General features: G+C 56.2%; 1 protein-coding gene across 5 annotated transcripts; it reads right to left on the reverse strand.

The window, feature by feature from the left end:
* Window positions 1-8: 8 nt before the first annotated feature.
* On the reverse strand, window positions 9-22,122 carry DNAL4 (dynein axonemal light chain 4). Of its 5 annotated transcripts, XM_029204227.1 has the most exons (6): window positions 22,047-22,108; window positions 14,368-14,575; window positions 12,717-12,800; window positions 11,390-11,488; window positions 1,606-1,675; window positions 9-56 (listed from the first exon to the last, which is right to left on the reverse strand). In XM_029204227.1, exons 2-6 carry the CDS (start codon window positions 14,434-14,436, stop codon window positions 37-39), a joined length of 342 nt encoding a protein of 113 aa, XP_029060060.1. In that variant the 5' UTR covers window positions 14,437-14,575; window positions 22,047-22,108; the 3' UTR covers window positions 9-36. The 5 variants fall into 5 exon arrangements, with proteins under 5 accessions (XP_029060060.1, XP_029060062.1, XP_029060058.1 ...); XM_029204229.1 differs by lacking the exons at window positions 9-56; window positions 1,606-1,675 and adding an exon at window positions 10,352-10,765; XM_029204225.1 differs by lacking the exons at window positions 9-56; window positions 1,606-1,675 and adding an exon at window positions 10,352-11,289.
* Between the last annotated feature and the right edge of the window lie 997 nt (window positions 22,123-23,119).

Raw genomic sequence — 23,119 nt, forward strand, 5'->3', positions numbered from 1 at the left:
TGGTGGAGGGGGCATGTCAGCAACCTGCCCGCAGCGTCAGGGACAGAATCCGGCACCTGTGGGAGAGCAGTGTGACTGTGGATGTGGCTTTGCCTCCCTGGGTCTTGGTTTCCTCATCTGTCAAAAGTGGAATAGTGTCATCTACCTTGAGAGACCGTGGTGAGGATGAAATGAGAACCAGCAGGGAGCCTCGCACTTACCTGCAGGCTCCCTGGCTTCCTTCCCAAACTGGTCTACAGGCAGGCCTTTCTGAAGGTGAGCCAGATGGTCCAGGAAAATGGGCCTGGGGTCTCTGCAGAACACTGCACTTGTAGTCTGCTCTGGATTCCCTTCTCTGTGAAGTTCCCATGGCTGTGTGACCCTGGGCAGGATGCTAAACCTCTCTGTGCTTCAGTGTACTCACCCTGCATCACCAGGTAAATTACAGATGTGTGAGTGGCTGTGGAGGAATGTCCCTGGGTTTGTTTTTTTTTCTTTTCTTTTCTTTTTTGGGAAGGAGTGTGGAGCATGGCAAGAGTCCCTCCTCAGGGGGACTGTAGGCTTGGGGTTGGATAGGACACTCCCAGACACAGAATGAAGTATCAAGGGTCTGCCTTCTTGCTTTCTGGGAGGGCTCCCTGGGGGCTGAGAGGGACTAGCCCAGCCTGTGTTTTTCTCTGGGGCCTGGGGTGACAGTATTTAAGCCCAGATGCTCTGGCCTGGGTTGGCCATTGGAGGGGGAGGGGCTCAGAACTGCCCCGCTTTAAGCAAACCTACTGAGCAGAAAATCCAAAGGGGCCTGAAAGGCAAATTTTAGAGCACTCCCTCAGTCTATGAAAGGATCTTTATTTTATAAAGAGCTTCGCAGTCAAATTCTATTAACTTGACCCCTTCCTTTGGTGGGCGGGGGTAGCACCGAAATGATCTCCCAGAAGAGGCGGCCCAGCATGGGGGGAGGTGCTCAGGCACTGGAATTTGGGGGGTCCCGCTGGAAGCCCTTGGAACAGCCCTCTGGGAAAAGGGGCAGCAGAGTGTGGAAGTGGGGGGGTGGGGGAGGAGGGATTGGTGACCTACCGAGGGAGTCACTGGGTCCCGGGTGTCTGCCCTGGGCCAGGGCCCGAGCACCAGTACCTCTGTTGTCGTGGCAGCCCTGCGAGGTGGGGCTGTCGAGCAGGCAAAGTTACAGGAGGGACGTGGGGCTCGGAGTGTGAAGTGGAGGCACAGGGGCCTGGCTGGACCACAACTTCAGTAACAGTGGGGACCTGCCTGCTCTTAGGTGGCTGTCTCAGTACCCACACAGGCGAGGCACACAGCAGGTGCTCAGTAAAGGTTTGCCAGTGAAGAGCGGAAGGAAGTCAGGTCCGACTGATTCAAAGCCACCACGCCTTTTCCCACTTGGGCCCAATGAACCCGAGGAGGTGGCCTGTGGCCCCCTGGGCCTGGGAGGAGAGCAGGCTGTGGGCAGAGCCGGGCCGGCCCTCCCAGCGCCCTCCTGCGGTCCCGGCCGGGGCAGTCAGGGACGAGCCATGTTATGCCCACATGTGTCCACGAGAGGTCGCCCCGCACCGTCAGCAGCAGTGAGACCAGCCTCCCAGAGGACCCCTAGTGGTGGAGCAAGGAACTCACCTTGGAGGAAGCAGGATGCGTCCCGAGCAGAGTTGGAAAATTGTACCATGGAAGCGTTGGCCGAAGGGCACTGCAAAAGCGGCACAGAGGAGGAAATGAGCCCAGAGCGGGGTGGCTGGTCCTGGAGACCCAGAGCTAGTCCACGGCAGAGCCTAGAGCTCCCCTCCCAGGTCCTCATCTCCTGGATCTGAAGAGGGCCTGCTGCTGGGGCTGCTTTATCTGGGTTTCCCTAGACTTCTGGACTGCAAGGTGGAGATGGGGTCGGGGAGGGCAGGGCTGGTGGATGGGGAGCATGGGGTGGGGCCACGGGGTGCACTTGGCTGTACCCAAGGCCACGACCCTCTTGGTAGCCCCTCTTCCAACAGGACAGGCCCAGCTGGTCATGCTGGGGGTACAACTCAGCCTCCTTGATGTGGGAACATCACCAGGTGAGGTAGGTACCCCAGGGGGTCTGGCTGGGCGGCTCTGTCAACTTGGCTTGGCCCTCACTGACCCTGGAACCCCACACCCAAGGGGCACGGCTGGCGATGGATGCCCAGGCAGCTGGGCCCTGCTGAGAAGCAGTGAGGCCAGGCCATGCTGGGCCCTGCGGGCTGGGTGAGGAGCTGGGTTTTATCCTGGGGCAGTGGGGAATCTATTGGGTGGGGGTTAAACCAGGGAGCAGCGTGGTCCTTCTAGTCACGATGGGTGAGTGAGATGTGGGTAAGGGAGCTGGGTTAGGAGGCCGTGGTCTCCTGGGCCTACAGTATAACTCACAGCCCAGCTCATACTGACTAGCAGGGCAGGTGACTGGCCCACTGGCTGTCTCCTGTCAGCCCTCCGAGCTGGGAGAAGAGGCCAGGAGACCTTTTTTCCTGGCTCTCTGGCATCACGATCCTTCAAGAAGCCCTCCTTGGTTCGCTGCTGCCGGTTGGATGACAGGTGTGTGCCTCACCCAGCCTCGGTTTCAGCTCTGTCCACTCCCACCCACAGCGACTTTAGCTGCAATGCCCTGACCCCTCCTCACCTCCCTGGGGCGTGCAGGAACCCCTTCCAGGCCCAGCTCAAATGCTATTTCCTCTGAGACGCCCTCCTGGCCAGTCTGGGCAGCAAGGCCTCTCCCTGGCACCCGCATCCTGTGGGAGCACAGCGCTCACCGTGTTAGCAGGGTTCTCAGCCAAGGCCCGGGGTTAGAGCCACTGCTGAATGTAGGGACTGGCCCAGCATGCACAGCATCCAGCGAGAGGGATGCCAGGAGAGAGGACAGAGGGAGTCTGGGACAGAGGGGCCCGGAGGCGAGGGAGAAACCAGCTGAGCCCCACCCTCGAGTCCCTGAATGTCCGTTCGGCACTCTCGCTGTTGGTCAGCGAACTTCTCCTTGGGTGACGTGGAAGAGCTTGTCCTTCTCCCCCAGCGTGACATGGCTGTGTAGACGGGGTGGGCAGAGAGCTCACCCCGTTCGCCCTGGCCCTCCTGCAGGACTGTGGCCCCAGGCTCTGTTGGGCAGCCCCTCTCTCCACAGAGCCCTTGCCACCCTTGAAGTCCTGCGGCTCCTGAAGCCCCCACAGCTTTGGGCTAAGTGCCTCCAGGGGCTCCCGAACTGGGGGCAGGGGGGATCAGGCAAGGGATGCCCTGGCTGTGACAAGGCCACCTAAAGGGGCCCAAGAGGAGGGGGAAGTCAAGTGTAGCAGCAGGGCCACCGAGATGAGTCCCAGGATCTGGAGGTGGTACCATGGCCGCTATGCAAACAGCTGGAAGGCCAGGGAGCTAGGTCGCCCAGGTAGCCTCAAAGGGGGCGCGGATACTGCGAGGATAGAGTGAGGTGGCATCTGCTGGAGCCAGCCACGGAGGGAGGGCCATCTCCTGGAGGGGTGCCCAGAGATGGAGTCCAGGGAGTGCCCAAGGCTCTGGGGATGCAGTGGAGGCAGGGCAAGGGAGGGAGCCCTAGCCAGGTAGGCTGGGGTGGGGTTAGGAGCACTGATAAGAGAAGGGGCCGCAGGTCAAGGGGCCAAGGGGAAGGCAGGGCTGGGCTCCGGGCTCCTCAATAACAGAATGCTTACCCTGCCCCACTCCTGGCTCTGGACAAACCTCCAAAGAAGCTGGTCCATCTCCAGGGTGGCACTGCCCCTCCCAGGTCCACAGGGGCTCTAAGCTGGGGGCGGGGGAAATGCAAGGACCACCCAGCCCAAGGAAGGATTGAGCGACCCCTCCCCATGCCTCCTCGAGGCCCTCCATCCAACCCTGCGTCCCCAACACTCAGTGGGTCCCTGCACACTGTTGCTTCCCCCGATTCAGCACCCTCTCCATCCCGGTGCAGGCCTCCCCCTGAACCCCCAGCCTGCCCGCTGTGTGGCAGCTAGACCCTGCCACGCGCATGCTGTCACCTCCTTCACTGCCCCCACTTCCATCCTTACTGCAGCGAATGAGGCCCACGAAGGCCTGGCCCCTGCCTGACTCTCCGGAGGCGTCTCTCAACTGTCGCCCCAACCTGCTCATCTCCCCCGCCCCCGCCCCACCAAATGGCCTTGTTTTCTGAAAATGTCACGCTCTGTCTTCAGGGCTTGTATACACATCCCGAGTTCTGCCTCAATTCCTTCCCCTCGTATTGAACTCAGGTCCATTTCAGTTCAATGTCCCTCCTCTGGTCTCGGCGCCCCTGCTGGGTGCACCCATGCCCCACAATGGCACTTTGCACATGGAGCTGTCCTGCTAGCTCCATGTCTGCGTAACTGCAAGCTCCTCCAGGTCGGCAAGCTTGTCCCACTGTCCCATGTCCCTGACCCCAGCAGAAGCAGCACAAGGAATGTGCTGAAAGGTTTTGCAAATGATAAGGGCATTCACTTAACATTTATTGAGCACCAGCTGTGTACAAAGCCCTGTGCTAAGCCCTGTAGGGGGTTATATAATGCAAAGCCCCTCGGCTCCAGGCTCCCGAAAGAGCTCCAGACTAGACAGTGTTCAAGGGAGAGTTTCTGCACCTGCCAGGGCCATCAGGGGCTTCCGCAGGGGACTCTGCCTGGAACACGCGTCTGCTGAACACCCACCAGCTTATCTCTGCTCAGGCTGTACAGCGTTCTCCAGGAAGCCTCTTTAGAGCTCGTCTGCCCTAGACTGTGTCCCCAACGGCAAGGGACCACAGTGGGTGCCTATTTCCTCTGCACAGGGCCTGGCACCTCCGGAGCTCATTAAATCATTGCTGAGTGATGGCTGGGAAGAGCACCAGGACAGCAGGCAGAAGGCGGTCGACAGAGGCCAACTGGGGGTGCAGGGTCCGCGTTGAAGGCTCCCCTGCCAATGACGACGCTCTGGCAGAGGCTTTAATGGCAGTGGCTCACCCCTGACCCCCTTTCAACTGCTGCTCCATAGGCCTGACCCTCCCAGTGACCTCTGGGATAGGAGGACAATGACTTCACCCCACTTTACCCATGAAGAGAATGGGGCTCAGGGAAAGGGACTCACTCAAGGCTACACAGCCAACAAGCGGTGGAGCTGGTGTTGGAACTCGGGTCTGAGCACAACCCGGATGCTCCTCTTGCTCTTGGCAAGCCCTTCCAGCCTTGGGAACCCACGCATGCTGCTTCTGAGTCTTCATCTTTTCTTACGAACCAGATCAAAGGGGAGTGACTTTCTGAGTCCCAAATAAAGCCGAGGCCTCCTGTGAGGGGCCAGGAAATTTGGCCGAGGGCATCAGAAATCAAGGGACGCCCCTGACCCAGCTGTCACTCATGTGCCTGCCTCGTGTGCCCTGGTGCTCTGAGCTTCCCGGAGAAGACTTTTCCTCTCATTTGTCACCCATCCACCCATCCATCCATCCATCCATCCATCCATCCATCCATCCATCCATCCCTCCAACCATCTTTATTCACTTGCTCACTAGTCACAATGCACCTTTGATACGTATCAGGCCCTGTGATAGAGTGATAAGCCATAGTCTCCACCATCAAGTCAATAAAACGTAGCAAGTGTAGATACCAGGACAGAAGATGAGGCACAGTGCGGACACAAAGTGACCCTCTAGATGGAGTGTCCAGGGACCACAAGGGGGAAAGAGTCCTAGAGGAGCTGGCACCACTCTTACCATGTCTCTGAGGCTATTGGTATGTGGAGGAGAAACCTCTGCCCCAGGCCAGCCCCCACTTCGGGCACATCCCAAGTTCTCTATGAAGCCATTTCCCTACTGTTAGGGCAGGGGATCCTCAGGGAGTTTACCCAGCTCACTTCAGTGGGCCATTTTGAGGCTGGAAGGACAGACACAGCCTGCTATTGGGACTCAAGATGGAAGGTCTGGTCCCCGCTGTTTGGGTTCCTTGGCCACTGGATGTGTGTGTGTGTGTGTGTGTGGTCACCCTGCCTCTCACGCTCTGACCCTGCAGGGCACCGGTGCCGACAGGGCCTTGGAGGTAATTACCTACCTCCCCTGCTGAGCCCCACCTTCCAGACTCCCAAGTCTCCCAGTGGAAGTGGGGGCCCAAGGGCAGCAGATGGCTCCCCAGACTGGCCCTGACCCCAATCCCCAATCAGCACTTCTAACCTTAAAGCAATTCCACCTCCATGGCCACCATCTCCTTGGTGTCCTACAGTAACCCTGGGAAGGAGGCAGGGCAGAAGCTGGGAACCCTATTTTGCAGGTGAGAAAACTGAGATCTGAGAAGCAGAGTGGCTGTCCCAGCTGGTGGGCAGACTCCCGGAGAGGTTTAAGAGCTGGGCTCGGGTGTCCTGTAGGCCTACGGTGAATCTTGGCTGTGAGACCCCGAGCCTGACCTCTCTGGGATGCCTCATCTGTAAAAGGGGGATGCTGGGAGTATCTCCTCACAGGAGGGATGCATGACTTAAATGAGATAGAGTTTGGAAAATGCTTAGTGCAGGGCCTGGCACGCCTGGGGCACCCGACAGTCTGGCAATATTATGAATACGGATCCAGGTCTGCTGCCTCCGAAGCTTGCCCTCTTTCTACCCCACCCGCCCCCTCCCGCCCCATCTTTCTAAGGATTGAAGACAGCAGCTGGCAGTGGGAGGTGGTTGCTTTAAATATGAGATGAGAACAAAAGGAAAATAGAACAGGGTGGTGGCTTATGGCTAAAATTGAACAATTCCCCTCCCAGACTTGGGGGAGGGGCCTGCAGGACACCCTCCGGTTTCTGCTCCCTGTTCCCAAAAGGAGCTAAGCCTTGCTTCACAAGCTCTGTCAGTCCTGCTGCGGGGAGGGGGAGACGCTGGCCGGGGAGCCCACAAGCCAAGGGGACACCCTTGCCTGCCCGTAGGCTCTGTTCTCCGGAGGAGCAGGAAGTGGGCTGAGCAGGATCCTGGAGCTTCTCTGCATCACTTCCAAGACAACATTAGATATTCACCAGAAGATTTCTCCACAGGCCCCCCGCGAGCTTCAAGGGCAGTCTGTCCCCTTGGCAGTGTGCGCGCCGCCTTGGATGCCACGGGCCCCATTACCAAGTCCTTGCTCTTCGCCTTCTCCCACCGACTGCCTCGGTGCCCCTGGCCCCCTCCCACCCCCACCCCCACCCCCGCGGGCCCCGGTGCGGTGACCAGCGTTTCATTCTCCCTGGCCGGCGCGCACTGCTCTCCCAGGCAGAGGGCCGGGGCCTGTGACTCGGCCTCCAGATGTGTCCAGAGAAGGCTGCGATCTCCCCTACGCCTACTCTGGCTGGGCCCGGCAGAGGGGACTGAGGTGTCGGTGGGCGAGTCACCGCTGCTCACACACAGACGGCACCGGAGGGGCCGGGGCTGGCGGTGGCTGCAAGGCTGTGGTCGCTGCCACCATTAAGTGAATGCCGGGGGCTGTGGCAGGCCGAGCAGAGGGGAGGTGGAGGCCTGCTGCCGGCGGAAGGAAGCAGCTGGGAGCCCGACGGACGGAGGTGTGGACTGGCCGTGGGGACCCCAGCTCTCCACTGGGTAGGAGGTAAACAGTAGGCCTGTGAACACAGCTTGTGCCCTGACGAGCAGGGCCGCTGAGGCCGGCAGGCCAGGGTCTAGGTCCCGGCTGAAGTCGCTTCCTAACTGGACCTGGGCAAGATACCTCGCCCGCCCAGCCTCAATTTCTTCATTTGTAAATGGGGACGGTGATCTCCACCTCGGAGGTCTGTTGAGGATACGGGACATCGCGGTCATAAGGGAGGGAGCCCAGTGCCTGCCAAGTGGGGGACACTCAACAGCTGGAAGCTTCCTCGTCCTCAACCCCAGAAACCCCTCATCGGGCTTCCCTGGTGATGCAGTGGTTGCGAGTCCCCCTGCCGATGCAGGGGACACGGGTTCGTGCCCCGGTCCGGGAGGATCCCACATGCCGCGGAGTGGCTGGGCCCGTGAGCCATGGCCGCTGAGCCTGTGCGTCCGGAGCCTGTGCTCCGCAACGGGAGAGGCCACAGCAGTGAGAGGTCCGCGTATCGCAAAAAAAAAAAAACCTCACCTTCATCCCGTTCCTCCTCCCTCCACCCTCTTGGGAGCTGCACCCCCAAATCCTCCACTGCCCTCCACATCCATCTCTCCAGCTTCCTCAGGCCCCTGTTGTTCTGCACATGCCCCTGCCCCCTCACCCGAGGGTGCCTTCCCCAGGCGTTCCCCCGTCTCATCCCTCCCCTGGAAATGCCACGGCCTAGTTCAATGCCACCTCCTCTGTGACACCTCCCCCAGTGCCCTGGGCAGTGAGAGCTCCTCCCTTCCCTGAACCCCACATTCCCCTGAACCCCACCCTCCCTCCCCACTAGCAGATTACTTGAATGCATCCTGCTTTTCTGCTCCTGGGTCTGCCTCCCTCAATGGACTGCCAGCCACTCACTGTCAAGGCCAGTGTGTTCCGACGCGTTCCGCATCGTCACGACCCTCTCCTGTTGCAGCCCCTGTCAGCAAGTGCTTGTTGAATCACTGGCCACGAGCAGGGACGGGCCTGTGAGGAAGGTCAGGGTGACCCCGGCTGGCACACGTCTCAGGGAGCAGAGGGAAGGAAAGCCACTGAGGTCAAGAGAAGCAGTGTCTGGGAAACAGCGGCGACGGCCCCGGGTCACCCGGCCCAATCTCGACAGTGGGCACACGGCCCTCTGCGAGGACGGGCCCGCCGCAGCAGACAGAAGTGGCACCACCGTACTGAGTGCCTGCTGGGGCAGTACAGTGCCGGCTTGTAAAATCTTGCTGAATTTCCAGCCCGTCCTGGGGGAGCTGGGTGTCAGCACCCCATCTCCAGCCGGGAAGAGAGCAGCACGCCCAAGCACACAGAGTGTGCACCACAGGGGTACCACCTGCTCCAGGTGCAGGCCTGAGACTCCCGGCAACCTCAGGAGCTGGTTCCTTTTATCCCCATTTTATAGACAAAGCAACTGAGGCACAGAGAGGTTAGGAAGAGCAGGGCTGGGCCTGAGCCGGGTCTGTGGACCTCAGAGCCCACACTCCCCACTGCCACCCCACCGCCTGGGATGCGGGCTGAGCCTGTCTTACTTTTTGGCACCCACGTGTGGCAGATTAAAGGAGAGAACAGCCGCAAAGCCGGCAGTTACTAAACCACAGCTATTCCAGGCCTCGGCACCCCCTCTCCTTGTACTCCCATCTGCACACCTCGCCAATCTCCCGGCAGCACCCGGCGCCGCACACGGCTCGGGCCGGCGCAGGTCTGAGGTCAAGGAGCTGCCCCCCGCGCCCCCCAAGTCCCAGAGGGCCAGGACCCACTCCACAGATCCAGGTGGTCAGCCTTGGGGCAGTGACCCTGACTTCTCCTTTTCTGCCCCATCGCACTGAGCTCAGGACCCCACCACGCACAGCAGCAACCCAGCGAGCACTTGTGAGGCTCTCGGGTGGGCCGACGGTGCCCTCCTCCCAGCTCAGCCGCTCGGGTCTCTGGGCAGAGCTTAGCTGACTGACAGGATGCCGTCCAGCAGAGCTGCTGACAGATCCCATTACAACTGGACTCTCAGCCTCAGGAGGCTGTGACCGGGCCAGGGGCCAGGACTGCCAGGTCTGAATGTCCTAGGTGGGCCATCTCAGGAGGCCCCGTGAGTGCAGGGACAGTGGGCTGGGGAGGACAGGCTGCCCCAGCTCTGCCCAGACCCGGCATTTTGGGGTGTGAGACTCAGATTCCGGAGCCAGCCCCTGAGCTGAAGGGGCTTCTCGGGCCTGCAGGGCAGCCCCTCCTCCTCAAGCCATTTCCGCCTCTGTGCGTTTGTCCCCACCGTTCCTTGGCCTGGAGCATCTCCTCCCTGGGGAAAATCCCACTCTCCCTTCAAGAATTGGCTTTCAGGGCTCACCCCCACCCCGGAGGCTCCCCCTCACTCTCTGGGCTGGGCATGGAGCCTCCCTCCACCCCACCACGTCCTGTCCTCTCTCTTATTGCACCACTTTTCACATCCAGTTGAAACAATCGGGTTCAAGTGTCCTTCTGCGATAGACTGTGAGCGCGCTGAGGGCAGGGTCTGTGGCTTCTCCATCTTTGTGTCCCCACTCCCGGGGCCTGGCACTCAGTGATGCTGAGTAAACATCTCTGAACTGAACTACATTATGTGAGACCGAAAACGTCTTTATAGTGGCTCAGTCTGGCCACCAAGGGTGTCTCAGTCAGCGTCCACGGGGCCCCATCCAACTGCGCTCAGTCCGCGCCCGTGACGGAACGGGGAGGGGGCAGGGCCCGGGCGCGCGGGGCTGTGCCTGAGCACAGGGTTTCCGGCAGCCTTGCGGTCCGGCCAGAAGCTTCTCCGAGTTCCTGGGACCCAGCACAGCCTGAGGATACTGAGCCTGCCTTCACTCCAACCTCAAGAGATTGTAGATCAAGGTCAGTTTTTGGTTATTTTAATTGTAAAAACCAAGACATTCATATAAATTAGACCGCTGTGTAAAATAGGATTCGCCCTTCTACTAAAACCCTTCTCCCCACACTCAAAAAGAATATAGAAAAGCCAGCAGAGATAAGAAGTACAAATCAGCATGCGGTCCCTGATGAGAAGTGGCAGGCCAGGTTTCCCTGCTGAAACAGGCCTCACGGCGAGGGCACTCCTGGCCCAGGCGTCTCACCGGAGGTCAGTGACACTTCGAGAAACTGCGCAGTCACAGCTCCCACACCCTCATCCACTGGTTACCAACTGCATGGGTGAGGCAAGGTAACAGGTTCACGCAGCCTGGCGGCTGGGGAGCGGGGAGGGGACGGAGGGCGACAGGCTGCTTGGTCCTCACGTCAAAGCCCAGGGCTGTGGAGCTGTCGGCCCAACGAGATGCAGTGGCTTGTTCAGCCCGGGGTCAGGCTGGGAAAGGGGCTTCTGGGGTGGGGTGGGGGTCACCACTTCTCCAGAGGACAAGGAGAGAAGCGCCAGCGACCCCCGAGGACAGACTCCCTCTCGAGGCCATCTGCATACGGCCCGTAAAGACGAGGACAGCGGACACCTGCCTGCAGTGCTGCGGGTGGGAGCGAGGGGCTCCCGGGCTGTGAGGGGTGAGCAGCCACCCGGAGAGGTGGGGCTAGCATGTCCCTGTGAGAGCAATTCCACCTCCCCCGCTCCTTCTACCCTGTCACATCTCCCCACCCCTCCCCTGCCGCCCCCTCACACCCTGGGACTCAGCGTGAGATGGCTGCGAGCCTGGGGCAGAGATGTCAACGAATTCACACACTGGGCGCGGCTCAGGAAACGGTACCCAGGACAACAGAAGAGAGCCCGCTTTCCTTTGGAAAGTCAGGAGCTGCCTGGGGCTGCTCCCCATCCCAGAGGAACAGCAGGAAAAGGCCTGTGGGGGACGGGGGCAGGGGTGGGGGACAGTGTCAGGAGCACTTCCAGACACACACAGCCAGGGTCCCCCCGAAGTACAGGTACAGGAGGTTCTTCACCTCATGTGTGATCTCAAAGCCGAAGCCTTCGCCAATCACCACGTGCCAGGAGGAGCCGAACTTCTTGTCCATGGTCTCTTTGATCATCTTGGCGGCGCTCTGGAACCAAGAGGATGCTCATCAGAGAGGGAGGTTTCGGGGAGAGAGTGGGCATGAGTCAGCGCCTCTCCGGAAAGCGCAAGTCTTGGCAAGAGAAAGGCCTGTTGCCTGATATCGCTGTTCTGCTTACGGAACCTTCGGACAGGGTTTCCGCACGGGGACCCTCCTGCCAGGGGCTGTCGTTACACAGGGACAGGAAACCAGACACTACCTCATCAGTCAGAAGACGCTGGCGAGGCGGTAGAGCGGCCTCGGGCCTGACACAGGGCCCTGGGCTGGAGCTCTGGCTCTGCCCTTAGTGCCCGCGTCCAGTGCCAGGGCCACAAGGCGGTTCTCAGCACTCAACGAACAAGCGCCCGGAGAGCACGCCGCAGACTGCACGGATTACCATCGTCACCACGAGGTGTCAGGCTTCCCCTCAGGGAACAGAAAGGCTTTTCCCCGATGGGCCTGGTGGGCTCTGGGACAGAAGCTGGCCTGGCTCCCTCGGCTGCGGCAGCAGCTCCCTCCTTCCCGCGCTCACTGGGGGTGGGGCGGAGGCCCGGCCTTTGCGGGGTGAGCCCCGTGCTCAGGCGCCTGCTGGGCACTGGCAGCACCCTCACCCCTGGCCATAGGCTAGGCCACTGGGTGATGAGAAATGGCCTGTGCAAGGTTCAAGAGCTAGTGGGGGCTGGAGATGGGATGTGCACGTGGGCCTCCCTGGCCCAAAGCCTGGGTTCTCACTAGCCAGGGTCGGCCTCATCACTCAAGCTGCCATGACACCGACTTCTTTCTTGCTCACCACCAGGTTGATGAGTGACATCCCTGTGTCGACGCCGATTTGTCGTTATCGCCAGCAGCCAGAACGGTCCTGGCACAGGGACGTGTCTAACATCCTTCTTGCATGGATGAATGGATACATGAATGAGCGCCTGGGCGGGCCTCTGTTCTCCGCGGGGACGGAGCCAAGGGGAAAGGTGCCCTATTCAGCAGCCCGCCTGAGACGGGGAACGTGGGCAGGGGCGTCGCGGAAAGCCCTCTGGCTCTTCTCCCTCTAGGGCTGGTCGTGAGCATCGGATCGGTACTGGAGACAGCACCGGTCTCTCCCCTCACCGGCCTTCCCCACGGTGCGAATCTTCCAAGGAAGGCTCTAGCCTGGTCCCAGCAGAACTCTCTGGGGCTCGCTGTGGGGACTGGGGTCACAGGGGTCACCAAAGACACGAGGGGCCGCCTGCACTGATGGCAATACCTCGTTGTTGTTGGAGAATTTCTCACAGGCCGTGACACACAGCTCCATGGTCTCCACTCGCATCTCCTCTGGCATGTCCGAGTGCTGGAGACAAGGCAGGGGACAAACAGAGAGAGCCTCAGCCTGTGACCTGCCTCCTGGGCTGGCCTCCGTCCCAAGCGTAAGGCACGGACACCGGGGAGCTGCCCGGCACAGCCCAGAGAGATGACCCATCTCCTGACGGAATCATGCTAAGCCTCGCGGGCTCCTAGGCCCCTGTGCAACCAACGTGTTACAGCGACAGGCACGGGCTGAAGGCTGGACCAGGCGGGAGCCTGCCGGCCACGGGAACGGTTTATCAGTAGCCTCAGAACACAGCTGACGCGCCCAGAAGCCTGAAGAGACGGTGTGGCCCCTCTGGGCGCTCCTTCTCGGGCCACTTTGCTCAAGTGCCTCCTCTTCTGGGCTTCGTCTCCACCCAGCTACCTGCTCTCTAGGGACCCCACCCCGCTCCATGGATTTATGCATCTTCTATGCGGGGAGGGCTCCCACATGTTCATCCTTGGCTCTAACTTCTTTTTTGGGCTCCGGATTCCTATGTCCAACTGCCTACTTGACAACCTCAGATGTCTGAAAGATAACTCTTGATTTTTCCCACAAACCTATTCCTCCGTCTTCCCTCTCTTGGTAATCGACACAGTTTTCTCTCCCAGGCTCAGGACAAAATAAACCCTAGCAGTCACCCTTGGCTTGCTTTCCCTCGTACCCAGCATGCAATGCGCCAGTGAATTCTATTGCTCTACCTTCAAGATCTGTCCAGAATCCTACCATGTCTTGCCACCTCTACTCTGTGACCTGGACCCAGCCACCCACATCTCTCTGGGCCTCTGCAATAGCACCCTGACTGGTCTCCCCACTTCCACCCTGATTCCCTAAAATCCATTCTCCTTCCAACAGCTAGAGTGATCTTTTAGAAATACTAAACGTAAAACGGATCACAGCACTCCCACTCCTCTGCTTAAAGCTCTTTACTGTTCCCCTTTGAACTCAGGATAGAATCCACGTTTCTCACCGTGGCCCCCAGGGCTCTGGGGCCTGGCCCTGCTGTCACGCTGACACTCACGTCCTGCCACCCCCTCAGCACCTGTTCCAGCAACACTGGCCTTCTTGCTGTTCCTCCCAAACGCTTGGCTTACTCAGGCTTTCTGTGCCTGCTGCCTCCCCTGCTTGGGGAGTGTTCTCCCCCAGACTTTCACAAGGCTTGCTCCCTAATTTTATTCAGGTCTCTGATCAGAGAAACCTTTCTAGAAGACATCCTCTATTCGCCAGCCCCTTATACCTGCTTTATTCTTCTTCATAGCACTCATTACCTGAAATTATGTTCTTTAAACCTTTCTTTCATGTGGGCCAGGCCTTTGTCTTGTTCACTCCTACATCCACAGTGCCTAGAACAGTGCCCGATATATATAGCAGGTGGCCTAAATAAGTAATTGTCGAGTGAATGAATGAATGAAAGGATGAATCACTGTTGACCCCTCGGTCTCTAGATCTGGCCAACAGAGCCCTTCTTAACTTCCTCCCACTGCTATTCTGCAGGGGACAAGCTCCCCCTGCCTCTCTCTAAGGCTCTGTGGGGCCTGCTGGCTACCTGCCTCCCTCCTCCAGGGCTTACCCTGACCAGAGGAAAGGTCTGCAGTCGTTTATAATCAGCCTCATCTTTCTTCCCTTCTGTTTCTCCCATGATCCTTCCTCTGTGACCAGGAGGAGAGAGTGGGGCTTTCAGGAGGTGCTGGGACTGGTAATTAAGACACACCCAGGAGATTCAGGAAGCAGGCCCAGTCAGCTTGGTGGGAGCAGAAAATGTCTTTCCCCAAGGGGTGCTGCAGAAAACAGGAAAAACCAGGAGAAACGAGTTGGCTTAAAAACCATACATCGCAAATTAGAAATGTCTCAGTAACAATCTGACACCTCCCCATCTCAACTCCTCTGCATCCTTTCCAAATGGCCAGCAAGTCTGCAGACGGGAGGATGAGTCAACACGAGATGCTGGGACCCAGCTAAGAACACGTTGGTACGATGCTGCAAGCCCACACTGTCATTATCAAGACAAATACTGACTGCGGGCCAGGCTGAGGGTGGAGCCTTGAGCTCGCAATTAACGAACGTAGCTTCTCTGCATGCCCACTATGTACGCAGTCCTTGCTCCCCAGCAGATGTGGTTAGGAAGTGAGATGTCAGGTCACGTTCAACAGCCCTGGGTTTATGGGCAAACAAGTGCCTCCTTCCGCAGGTCCCTGCTCTGTGGGAGGAAGGGGACCAGCAGTGCTCTGTGCCCTCCCTGGCACACCTGGCAGCCCAGCTCTTCTCATCCACTCCCTCAGGTCACCCGTCTGGCTGGCCCAGGGGTTGGGAGGCTGGGGCATTAGTACCGGTCCTACCGCGCACTAGCTGCATGGCCTGGACCTCATCAGTAACGTGAAGGTAGTCCAATCTATCTCATGGGGCTGTTATGAGAATCAAACGAGACAATGTACGCCAGGCACATGGTAGGCATTCAGTAAATTGTGCTTCCCTCCCTCTGGCTCCTGGGGGAAGCATACAAGGATATGACTGAAAAGTTATAAAGCTAATACACATGTACAGATTTTTTTTTTTCTTTCCAAATCTAGTTATGGAAAAACAGATGGGGCTTTTTCTAAAGAGATGGGCCTGGATTCTAAAAGACTGGAAGCAGTGCTGGAAATTCTGGTATTTCTCTTTATGCTATAATTCAAAGAACTTTTAATCTCAGAAGTACTACTAATACAAATAAATACACACTGCCATGTCGTTAAGCCCTTTGTAACCATCCTTATTGGCCAAACACAGCCAAATAATATTCCAGCACTTCTCACATTTCCAAATACATTTGCTTTCAGCGCACGACCACCGCACCCTGAAGATGCCTAGCGTAGTAACTAATGGGCAACTAACGGGCAGGTAACAACGAGCGACGTCTCTTGGCTTTCCTGTGGGCCAGACACTGTTCTAAGCGCTCCACGTGTGTTTACTCAGCCCCATGTCACCGACGACCCCACGAGTTAGGGCCCGCATGAATGGAGGGTCGCTCAGCTACTGAGCGGCAAAGCTGGGGTTTGATCTGGGCACGGTCACCCCAACCCCTCCTCACAAGGCCTCCGCACGGCAATGACACGCAGCGGGCGCCCGCACGCCTGACCTCTAGGGCGTGACCACTAGCACGGCTCCTGTGAGTCCAGCGGTGAGAGGAACGTTTGATCTTCCCTTTCGGTGTCTGCTGTTCCGATGCTAACTTGACCCTTGTTTGGCCAAGCCTTGAGCTTTCCGTGCACTTTTTCTGGGCTGTGCTCTCGAGCTTATCCCACTCTCTGATGCTGCAGAAGTCCTCAGCGCCACTCCATGTGCTCGGCTCCCTCGAGCGGGGCTGGAAGCCTGGCACCGACCCCACGCCCCACAGCATGGGTATGTTCTGATTTCCCAGCGGAGAGACAGCCCGTTACCTCAGCGTCCTGGGCATTTGTACCACTCAGATATTAGCAGTTTCTGTTTGTCTCTATATATAAGCCTGCAAATTACCAAGTACAATCTCATTGTACTCTCTGCTGAAGTGTCTTATTTCACAAAAGCCAGTGAACCATTTCGTCCTTTCTCGTTAATGTTAGGGTCCCATTGCACCCTGTCCCCCTAGCTGTCTCCGGTAAAGGCCACTTTATTGCCTCCTCTTCCACATCACCAAGGGGTGACGGAAGGTGCGGGGCCACACTGATGATAAAAGAATAAGGGCTTTAAGCTTCCATTGCCTCCTGAGGTTTTCAAGTGGGAACAACTTACAATGCTGAAGCAGCTGCGTAGGGCCCTTCCACCTGAATATTTCAACTCAATCCAATTCATCCTCTGGGCTAAAAAGCGCTAGTGTGGAGGGGAGCTCGGTGGCAACTGTGCATACGTGTGCCCTCGGGGAGGTCAGGGTCTGTGACCGCTGCCTGGACTCTGCTTCAACACATAGAATCCTGATGAAACAAGACTTCAGCGGTATTACCAAAGCCCATTCTTCAGGAACAAAGTGGAAAAGCCACTGGGACAATTTTTTTTAGAGGGGACATCACCTTGTAAAGAAGAGAAAGTACAGGATCACGAGGCGGAATATTAAGGCTGGAATACTAGCTCTGTAACTGAAATCAATTCTGCCCTCTTCCTTGCTCTGCAGCTTTGGGCAAGTAATTTAACCTCCTGAGTCTTGGTTTCCTCCGTGAAATGGGATAATCCCACCTTCTCATTCTCAGAGAGCTGTCGAGAGCACCAAGTAGATGCACGTGAGCGTTTTGAAATCGCGGAGCTCTCTGCGCTCAGCATCACGCTGCCCCTACAGCCACCATGTTATCAGCCAGCACTTCGTCAATATCATTCAACCACATTTATTCAGGACCACAATTGCAAATACTTTTCCTACCCACTGCACGTACTCCTGGGGATCCAAAAGGAATGAGACTCACAGAATGAAAAGGAACAGTTATAGATGATGTGTTTCCAAATCCAGAGAGGTAGGAGAATTTTTTATGATGCTGTATCATTATAGTACAGCTACAGTCATTCAGCCACGATTTTAAAACCCTGCCGATAGAATGCTACCGAAAATAGCAGAACTAGAGGTTTTAATAACCTTATAAATCTTCCATGCAAATGAGTGTGTGCCTGACAGGATCAGGCCAGGAAGAAGTTGCGTCAGGTCTAAAAGAGAGCCCTTTAATAATGTAAGCGTGCCCCTGGCCAGGGCACTTGAATCTCCTGGGTACCAGAGCTTGACCGTCCCGGGGCCTGTCCTGGCGCACAGAGCCAGTGGCAGCCTTGCTCCCTCTCTGCCCTTTATTCCCCTCCTTAACCAAGGGCCCCTCTGGAGCTTTACACAGACTCGCCCATGTCTGATGCGAGGCTTCTCCTAGGCAACAGGAGGCAGAGGCAGGGCTCTCCATCTTATCCTCTTGTCAAAGCCTGTGCCCCTTGTTCTTCTGTGGCAATGACCTCAGTCACTATTTATTATTTTGCTTTTGAAGTGTTTGGGAAGAATCCTTAAGAGGGTTACGGGATGTGGGAAGGAGGAAGGAAAACTGAATGAATTCTGGGAAATAAGGCCAAAAGTGTCAGCCAGCACCCCGACCGCCCACCCCAAGCCACTCAGCGCCTGGAACACGCTTGGCTCGTGGACCACGGCTCGCCACCCCTTTACCACCTTCCAGCATCCGAGAGGTGGGAGGACACGCTTGGCGCACGGCATCGTGCTCCGCAGGCAGGTCTGACTTCACACCTCGGTCTGTCTCGGGTAAGTGTTTACATCTCTAGGCCTTGGTTTTCTCATCTGGAAACTGGGCCTAAGAATAGACTCTGCCTCACAGTAAATGTCAGCTCTTGCTACTGGTGTGGAAGGAAGGGGAAGTGCAATGCCCTTGTTCATATCCCAGCCAACTAAACAGCTAAATGCTAGGCCAAACAAACCAACACTCACCGAGTCCCCCCCGGTGCTGTTAGTACTGAAGCAGGAAGGACTCACAAGGAAATCTGGTAAACACAGTTGGGCCGGGGGCTGTGGTGTGGTGACACTGCGCTTTCACACTTACTGCCTCATTTCATCCCGTAACAACCTGTGAGGGCAGCACCCGCTCCCAGTTCTCAGACAAGACACTGGGGCTCAGAGAGGTTTGGGGGGCTGGCCTGTGGGCACACAGCCAGCAATGACAGAGCCAGGAGCGGAGCCCATGTCTCTTCTTCTGACGCTACCTTCTGTGCTTGCTTTCCTGTCACAAGCAAGTAGGAAACAAGACAGTAACACAAACAATGTCAAACCTCGGCAGCCACTGGTCCAGCCCCCTGTCCAGGCAGGCCTCCGACTTCCAGCCGTATCGGGGCTACACACACACTCGGCACCTTGGTTATCCTCCTGCCTTTCCCTGACACGTCCGCCCTCTGCCTTCTGGCAAACAAAGGGCAAAGCTCGTAAGGTGAGGAGAAAGGAACCTAAGGACTTGAGAGCGTTCGTCTAAGATGTCAGTGGTGACGTCAGGAAACAACATGGAAGATGTGGATTCCACAATCAGTTTAAAATGCACCTGGGACTTCCCTGGTGGCGCACTGGTTAAGAATCTGCCTGCCAGTGCAGGGGACACGGGTTCGATCCCTGGTCCGGGAAGATCCCACATGCCGAGGAGCAACTAAGCCCGCGCGCCACAACTACTGAAGCCCGCGCGCCTAGAGCCCGTGCTCCACAAGAGAAGCCACCGCAATGAGAAGCCCGTGCACCGCCAGAAAGAGTAGCCCCCGCTCGCCGCAACTAGAGAAAGCCTGCGCACAGCAACAAAGACCCAACGCAGCCAAAAGTAAATAAATAAATAAATGAATAAATTTATTTTAAAAAATGCATCATCTACTATAAAAGAAAGTTTTAAGAGTAAGAAAGAGACGATCGCAGGATAAAGAACAGTCCTGCTCAAGAAAAGAGTTACCTTTCATGCACACAAAGCCTTTTTTTTTTCACATCACCCTTCTTTTTTCTCATTTCACTGAGGTCCAGTGAAAACTTCTGATGTGTCTTAAACCAGGGGGAGGGAAGGAAAGAAAGAGGGAGAGAGGAAGCGAGAAAGATGAGGAGGTAGAGATCAAGACATTTTCTTTATGTACAAGGTGATGCAATAAACAACACTGACTCATGTGGTACACCCTCACGGACATACCCAAATCCAAACATTTTTGTCAGGATACAAAGTACAACAAAAAGCCATAACTATCACAGACATCAGCTCCACAGGAGAACAGATGCTCACTACAGACAGCGGATTCCACAGTCTCCCACCCCCCACCTTCCCACCTACCCCCTCCTTTCCCACTCAAGAGAACAGATTTGAACGTAAGGGACCGAGAATGACGTTATCACAGAAATGAGTTGGAGTTAGCCCTGATTTACTTTTTTAAAAAATCAGTCACAATCGCTAACTATTGGTGACATCTCACAACCAGTCACGACTCAGCAGTGCTTCGTGAGTCCAGACAATCACCTGGGGCTGAACGACTTGCTCTGTTCTCCTGGACACCAAGAGCACCAAGTCCAATGTGTGACACATGGCAGAAGCCCAACAAATATCTAAACTGTAATTAAATTATATTTCATTTGCCCCCTGGGAAGGGAGAGGACCTATCAAATCCATTCAATAACATTTATTAAGCACTGACCCTGAACAAGACAACAGGATGGGTGTTCATTTACTCCCCCTAAGAACTCTGTCAGATGGGCACTATTATCCCTACTTCTCTGATGAACACTCAGGCTGAGAAAAGCAAAGTGACTTTCCACCCGGCTAATAAACGGAGGAGCTAGGATTCAATCAGCTATATATGACTTCAGGATTAAGCTTTTTCAACTACTCTGCTATAAACAAGAGACGGTCTCTGCTTTCAAGGAGGATACAATCCAATATGACAGACCCACACACATAAGGAATTAACTATGGTTCATGGCAGAAAGCAGTAAGTGCCACAAGTAAGTGCAAAGATAGAGGAAATAGGAGAATTCTGGAGGCGGCCAGAGGACAGCAAGAAAAGCTTGGTGGTAGGGGCAGCATTTGAGTCAGACCTTAAAAGGTGAGTGGGAATCCTGATGGGTGGGCAAGGTGAGCAAAGGCCTTCCAGGCAGAGAGATGAACAAACACAGTGATGTAAAGCAGAAAGCTCAAAGCGTTTTCTGGGAAAGTCCAACAGTCCAATTTGGCCTGAGGACAGAACTTGGCAAGGGAGAAAAGAGAAAGTAGGCTGGGAAGAAAGACTGGGGTCAGGTTGTGGATATACAGCAGGGCCCTAAGACCCAGGCTTAAGAAGTATGGATACTGGGGTCAGGTTGTGGATATACAGCAGGGCCCTAAGACCCAGGCTGAAGAAGTATGGATATTTTTAGTGGAGAAAGAGAAGCCCTTTGGAAGTGTCTTGGGGGCTGGTGACACGGTTGTGTTTTGGGGCAATTATTCTGATGGGCTGGGTTAACAGGAGGAGAGACTGGAGGTAGGAACACCAGTTAGGAAGCTACAGCAATGGCCCGGGTGACAGGCATTAAAAACTTGAACCAGGACGGTGGCTTTAGGCATAGAGAGAATGTGAGGCCCTTGCAGAGGCACAATCAAAGACTTGACACTGCCTAAGTGGGATGGGCGTGGCAGAGTGACGGAGGATGCCCCAGGAGGATGGTGATGCCACTGAGACAAACAGGGGAAGTCAGGTAGAACAGATGGATAGATAAAGACGCGGGCTGGTCTGATTTTTGAACTCCTGAGTTTAAGCTGTTGGTGAGATACACAAATGGAGATGTTTCATCAGGAGCCGGGAATCATGGAATAATGGATTATCAGGGCAGGAGGGAAGCCATCAAGGCCAAGCACCACATCAATATATCAATCTCTACTCCAACCCCCACTCCCAAAGTCTCTCTAACCACGGAAGCCCAGGAGAAAGATCAGAGCTAGAGATGTGGATTTGTAGGAGAAACGGAGAAATGACAGCTGACCATAAGGGAGCTGGTGACACTTCTCAGACGGGGAAAATGTGTGGAAATAAGAGACAAAGGAAGGAAGTTCATATTATCCTCAGAATCCCCAAAGGAGATGTGCCGCAGGTTCCTAATTCTATATATACTCAGACTGGACTCCAGAGAGATTAGGTAACTTGCTAGGGTCCTGTAATTGGGAATCCAAATTAGGTTTGCCAAGTCCTTTTCACTACACCCGAAACTTCCCGAAAGGACCACATCGTCAGGGAAGCCTACAGTTGGGTCAAAGAATCACATCTTAGAACGTCAGCGTCAAAGAGACCTTAGAGATCATTCAACCTAACTTCCCGTTTACAAATAGGGAAACTGAGGCCAAAAAGGGAAATGACCAGCCTCGAGTCCCAGCACGTCGTCAACTGCCCAAGTCAAGCGGTCTGGGGGGAGGCTATGGCGACCACCGGCCCACCCGCGGGAGGAGGGGGTTACCCTGCGAAAGATAGGGGATCAAGGCGCGAGGAGGAGTTGGGTTAGGGAGCACGGCGGATCGTGAAGCTGGAGAGGACCTCGGGAGGGTAGGGAGGGGCGGCCTGCAGAGTCGCGACGGCGAAACTGTCTCGACAGAGCTCGCAGGTCCCCGAAGTGGTGGTGGAGGAAAATGGGGGTTGGGAGGACCTGGAACTGGGGACCAACAGGCAGGAGGCTGAGGTGGGGCCTCCGCGGTGGGCGAGGCCCCGCCCGCCCCGCAATGCCTCCCGGCCCCACTTCGGGCCGGCCCTCCCCGCCCGGCTGCCCACCGCTCCCCCGGGCCTCACCTGCTCCCGCGGGGGCCGGAGCCAGGGCCTCAGCGAGCGCACCCCCGCCAGGGTTGTCAAGGAGGGAAACAAGAGTGTCTTAGCAACAGCAAGGAAGTCTTGCCCCCTCACCGGACATTGGCGGAAATTTTACTTCTTATTGGTCAATAAAAACGTCAATCAATGTCGAAGGGCCCACAACGTAGAGATTTGTGCGGAAAGGGGCGTGGCTTAGAGGTTGGGTAGGTGGGGCTTCACTTATAGTTGTCTTAAGTGGGCCTGAGGAGCCGGGCACCTTAAGAAGTTCTCATTTTAGAGAAACTTTGAAAAGCAGTATTGCCTGAGGAGTTCCTTTTAGTCATTCGAAATAACAAATGCAATTTGTCGGTGTCGTGACCCTAAGATGCCACTTTATTGGGATCTCAAAAGCCTAATATCAAGTAGCATTATGTAGGGCTTTTACAATGAGTATCGCACCTGATTCTCACCACAATGAGATGTGGTTACGAATACTATTCGAATAGTATTCGTAACCACATCCATCTGAACTAAGGTTCAGAGAGGTTAAGTAGCTTGGAAAAGGGAAAAATCAAGGTTGGGTTCCTGGAGAAGGAACCCAGGGGCTCTTGCTCAGCAGCACATCCTCTTATAGTTGCCTAGTCCTAGCCCGTGGGAGACATTGTACCATCTGACCCAAAGATACCATTGTCCAGAGCCTGCCTCTTCTTTCCCTTAGGAGAAATTAATCTGAACATATGAGTACAACTAGGGAGAAGGGAAAGGGGGGAGGGGAGAAGAACCTGCAGATTCAATTATTTGATGGGTGGATCAAAGGGTCAGTGGGGTGCTCCATATTTTAACCATTTACCCTATCATGATGGCTCCTTAGGGTGGAACCCCACTTCCCATTCGCTGGCGTTTACTGGGAACTCAGCCCCGGCCAGGTGCTGATGACTCAGAGCGGAGTAAGGTGAGGGCCTTGGCCCCAGAGAATGCACAGTCCAGTGTGGGGAAAGTCATGTCAACAACTAGATAGAGAGTAATTCATTCTACCTGTGCTCTGGTAGAGGCGTGGGCCAGGTGCCGGTTCTCTC

The sequence above is a fragment of the Monodon monoceros genome, unplaced genomic scaffold (assembly GCF_005190385.1).
Source record: "Monodon monoceros isolate NGI ecotype Baffin Bay Population unplaced genomic scaffold, NGI_Narwhal_1 Super_Scaffold_6, whole genome shotgun sequence".
NCBI classification, from domain to species: Eukaryota; Metazoa; Chordata; class Mammalia; order Artiodactyla; family Monodontidae; genus Monodon; species Monodon monoceros.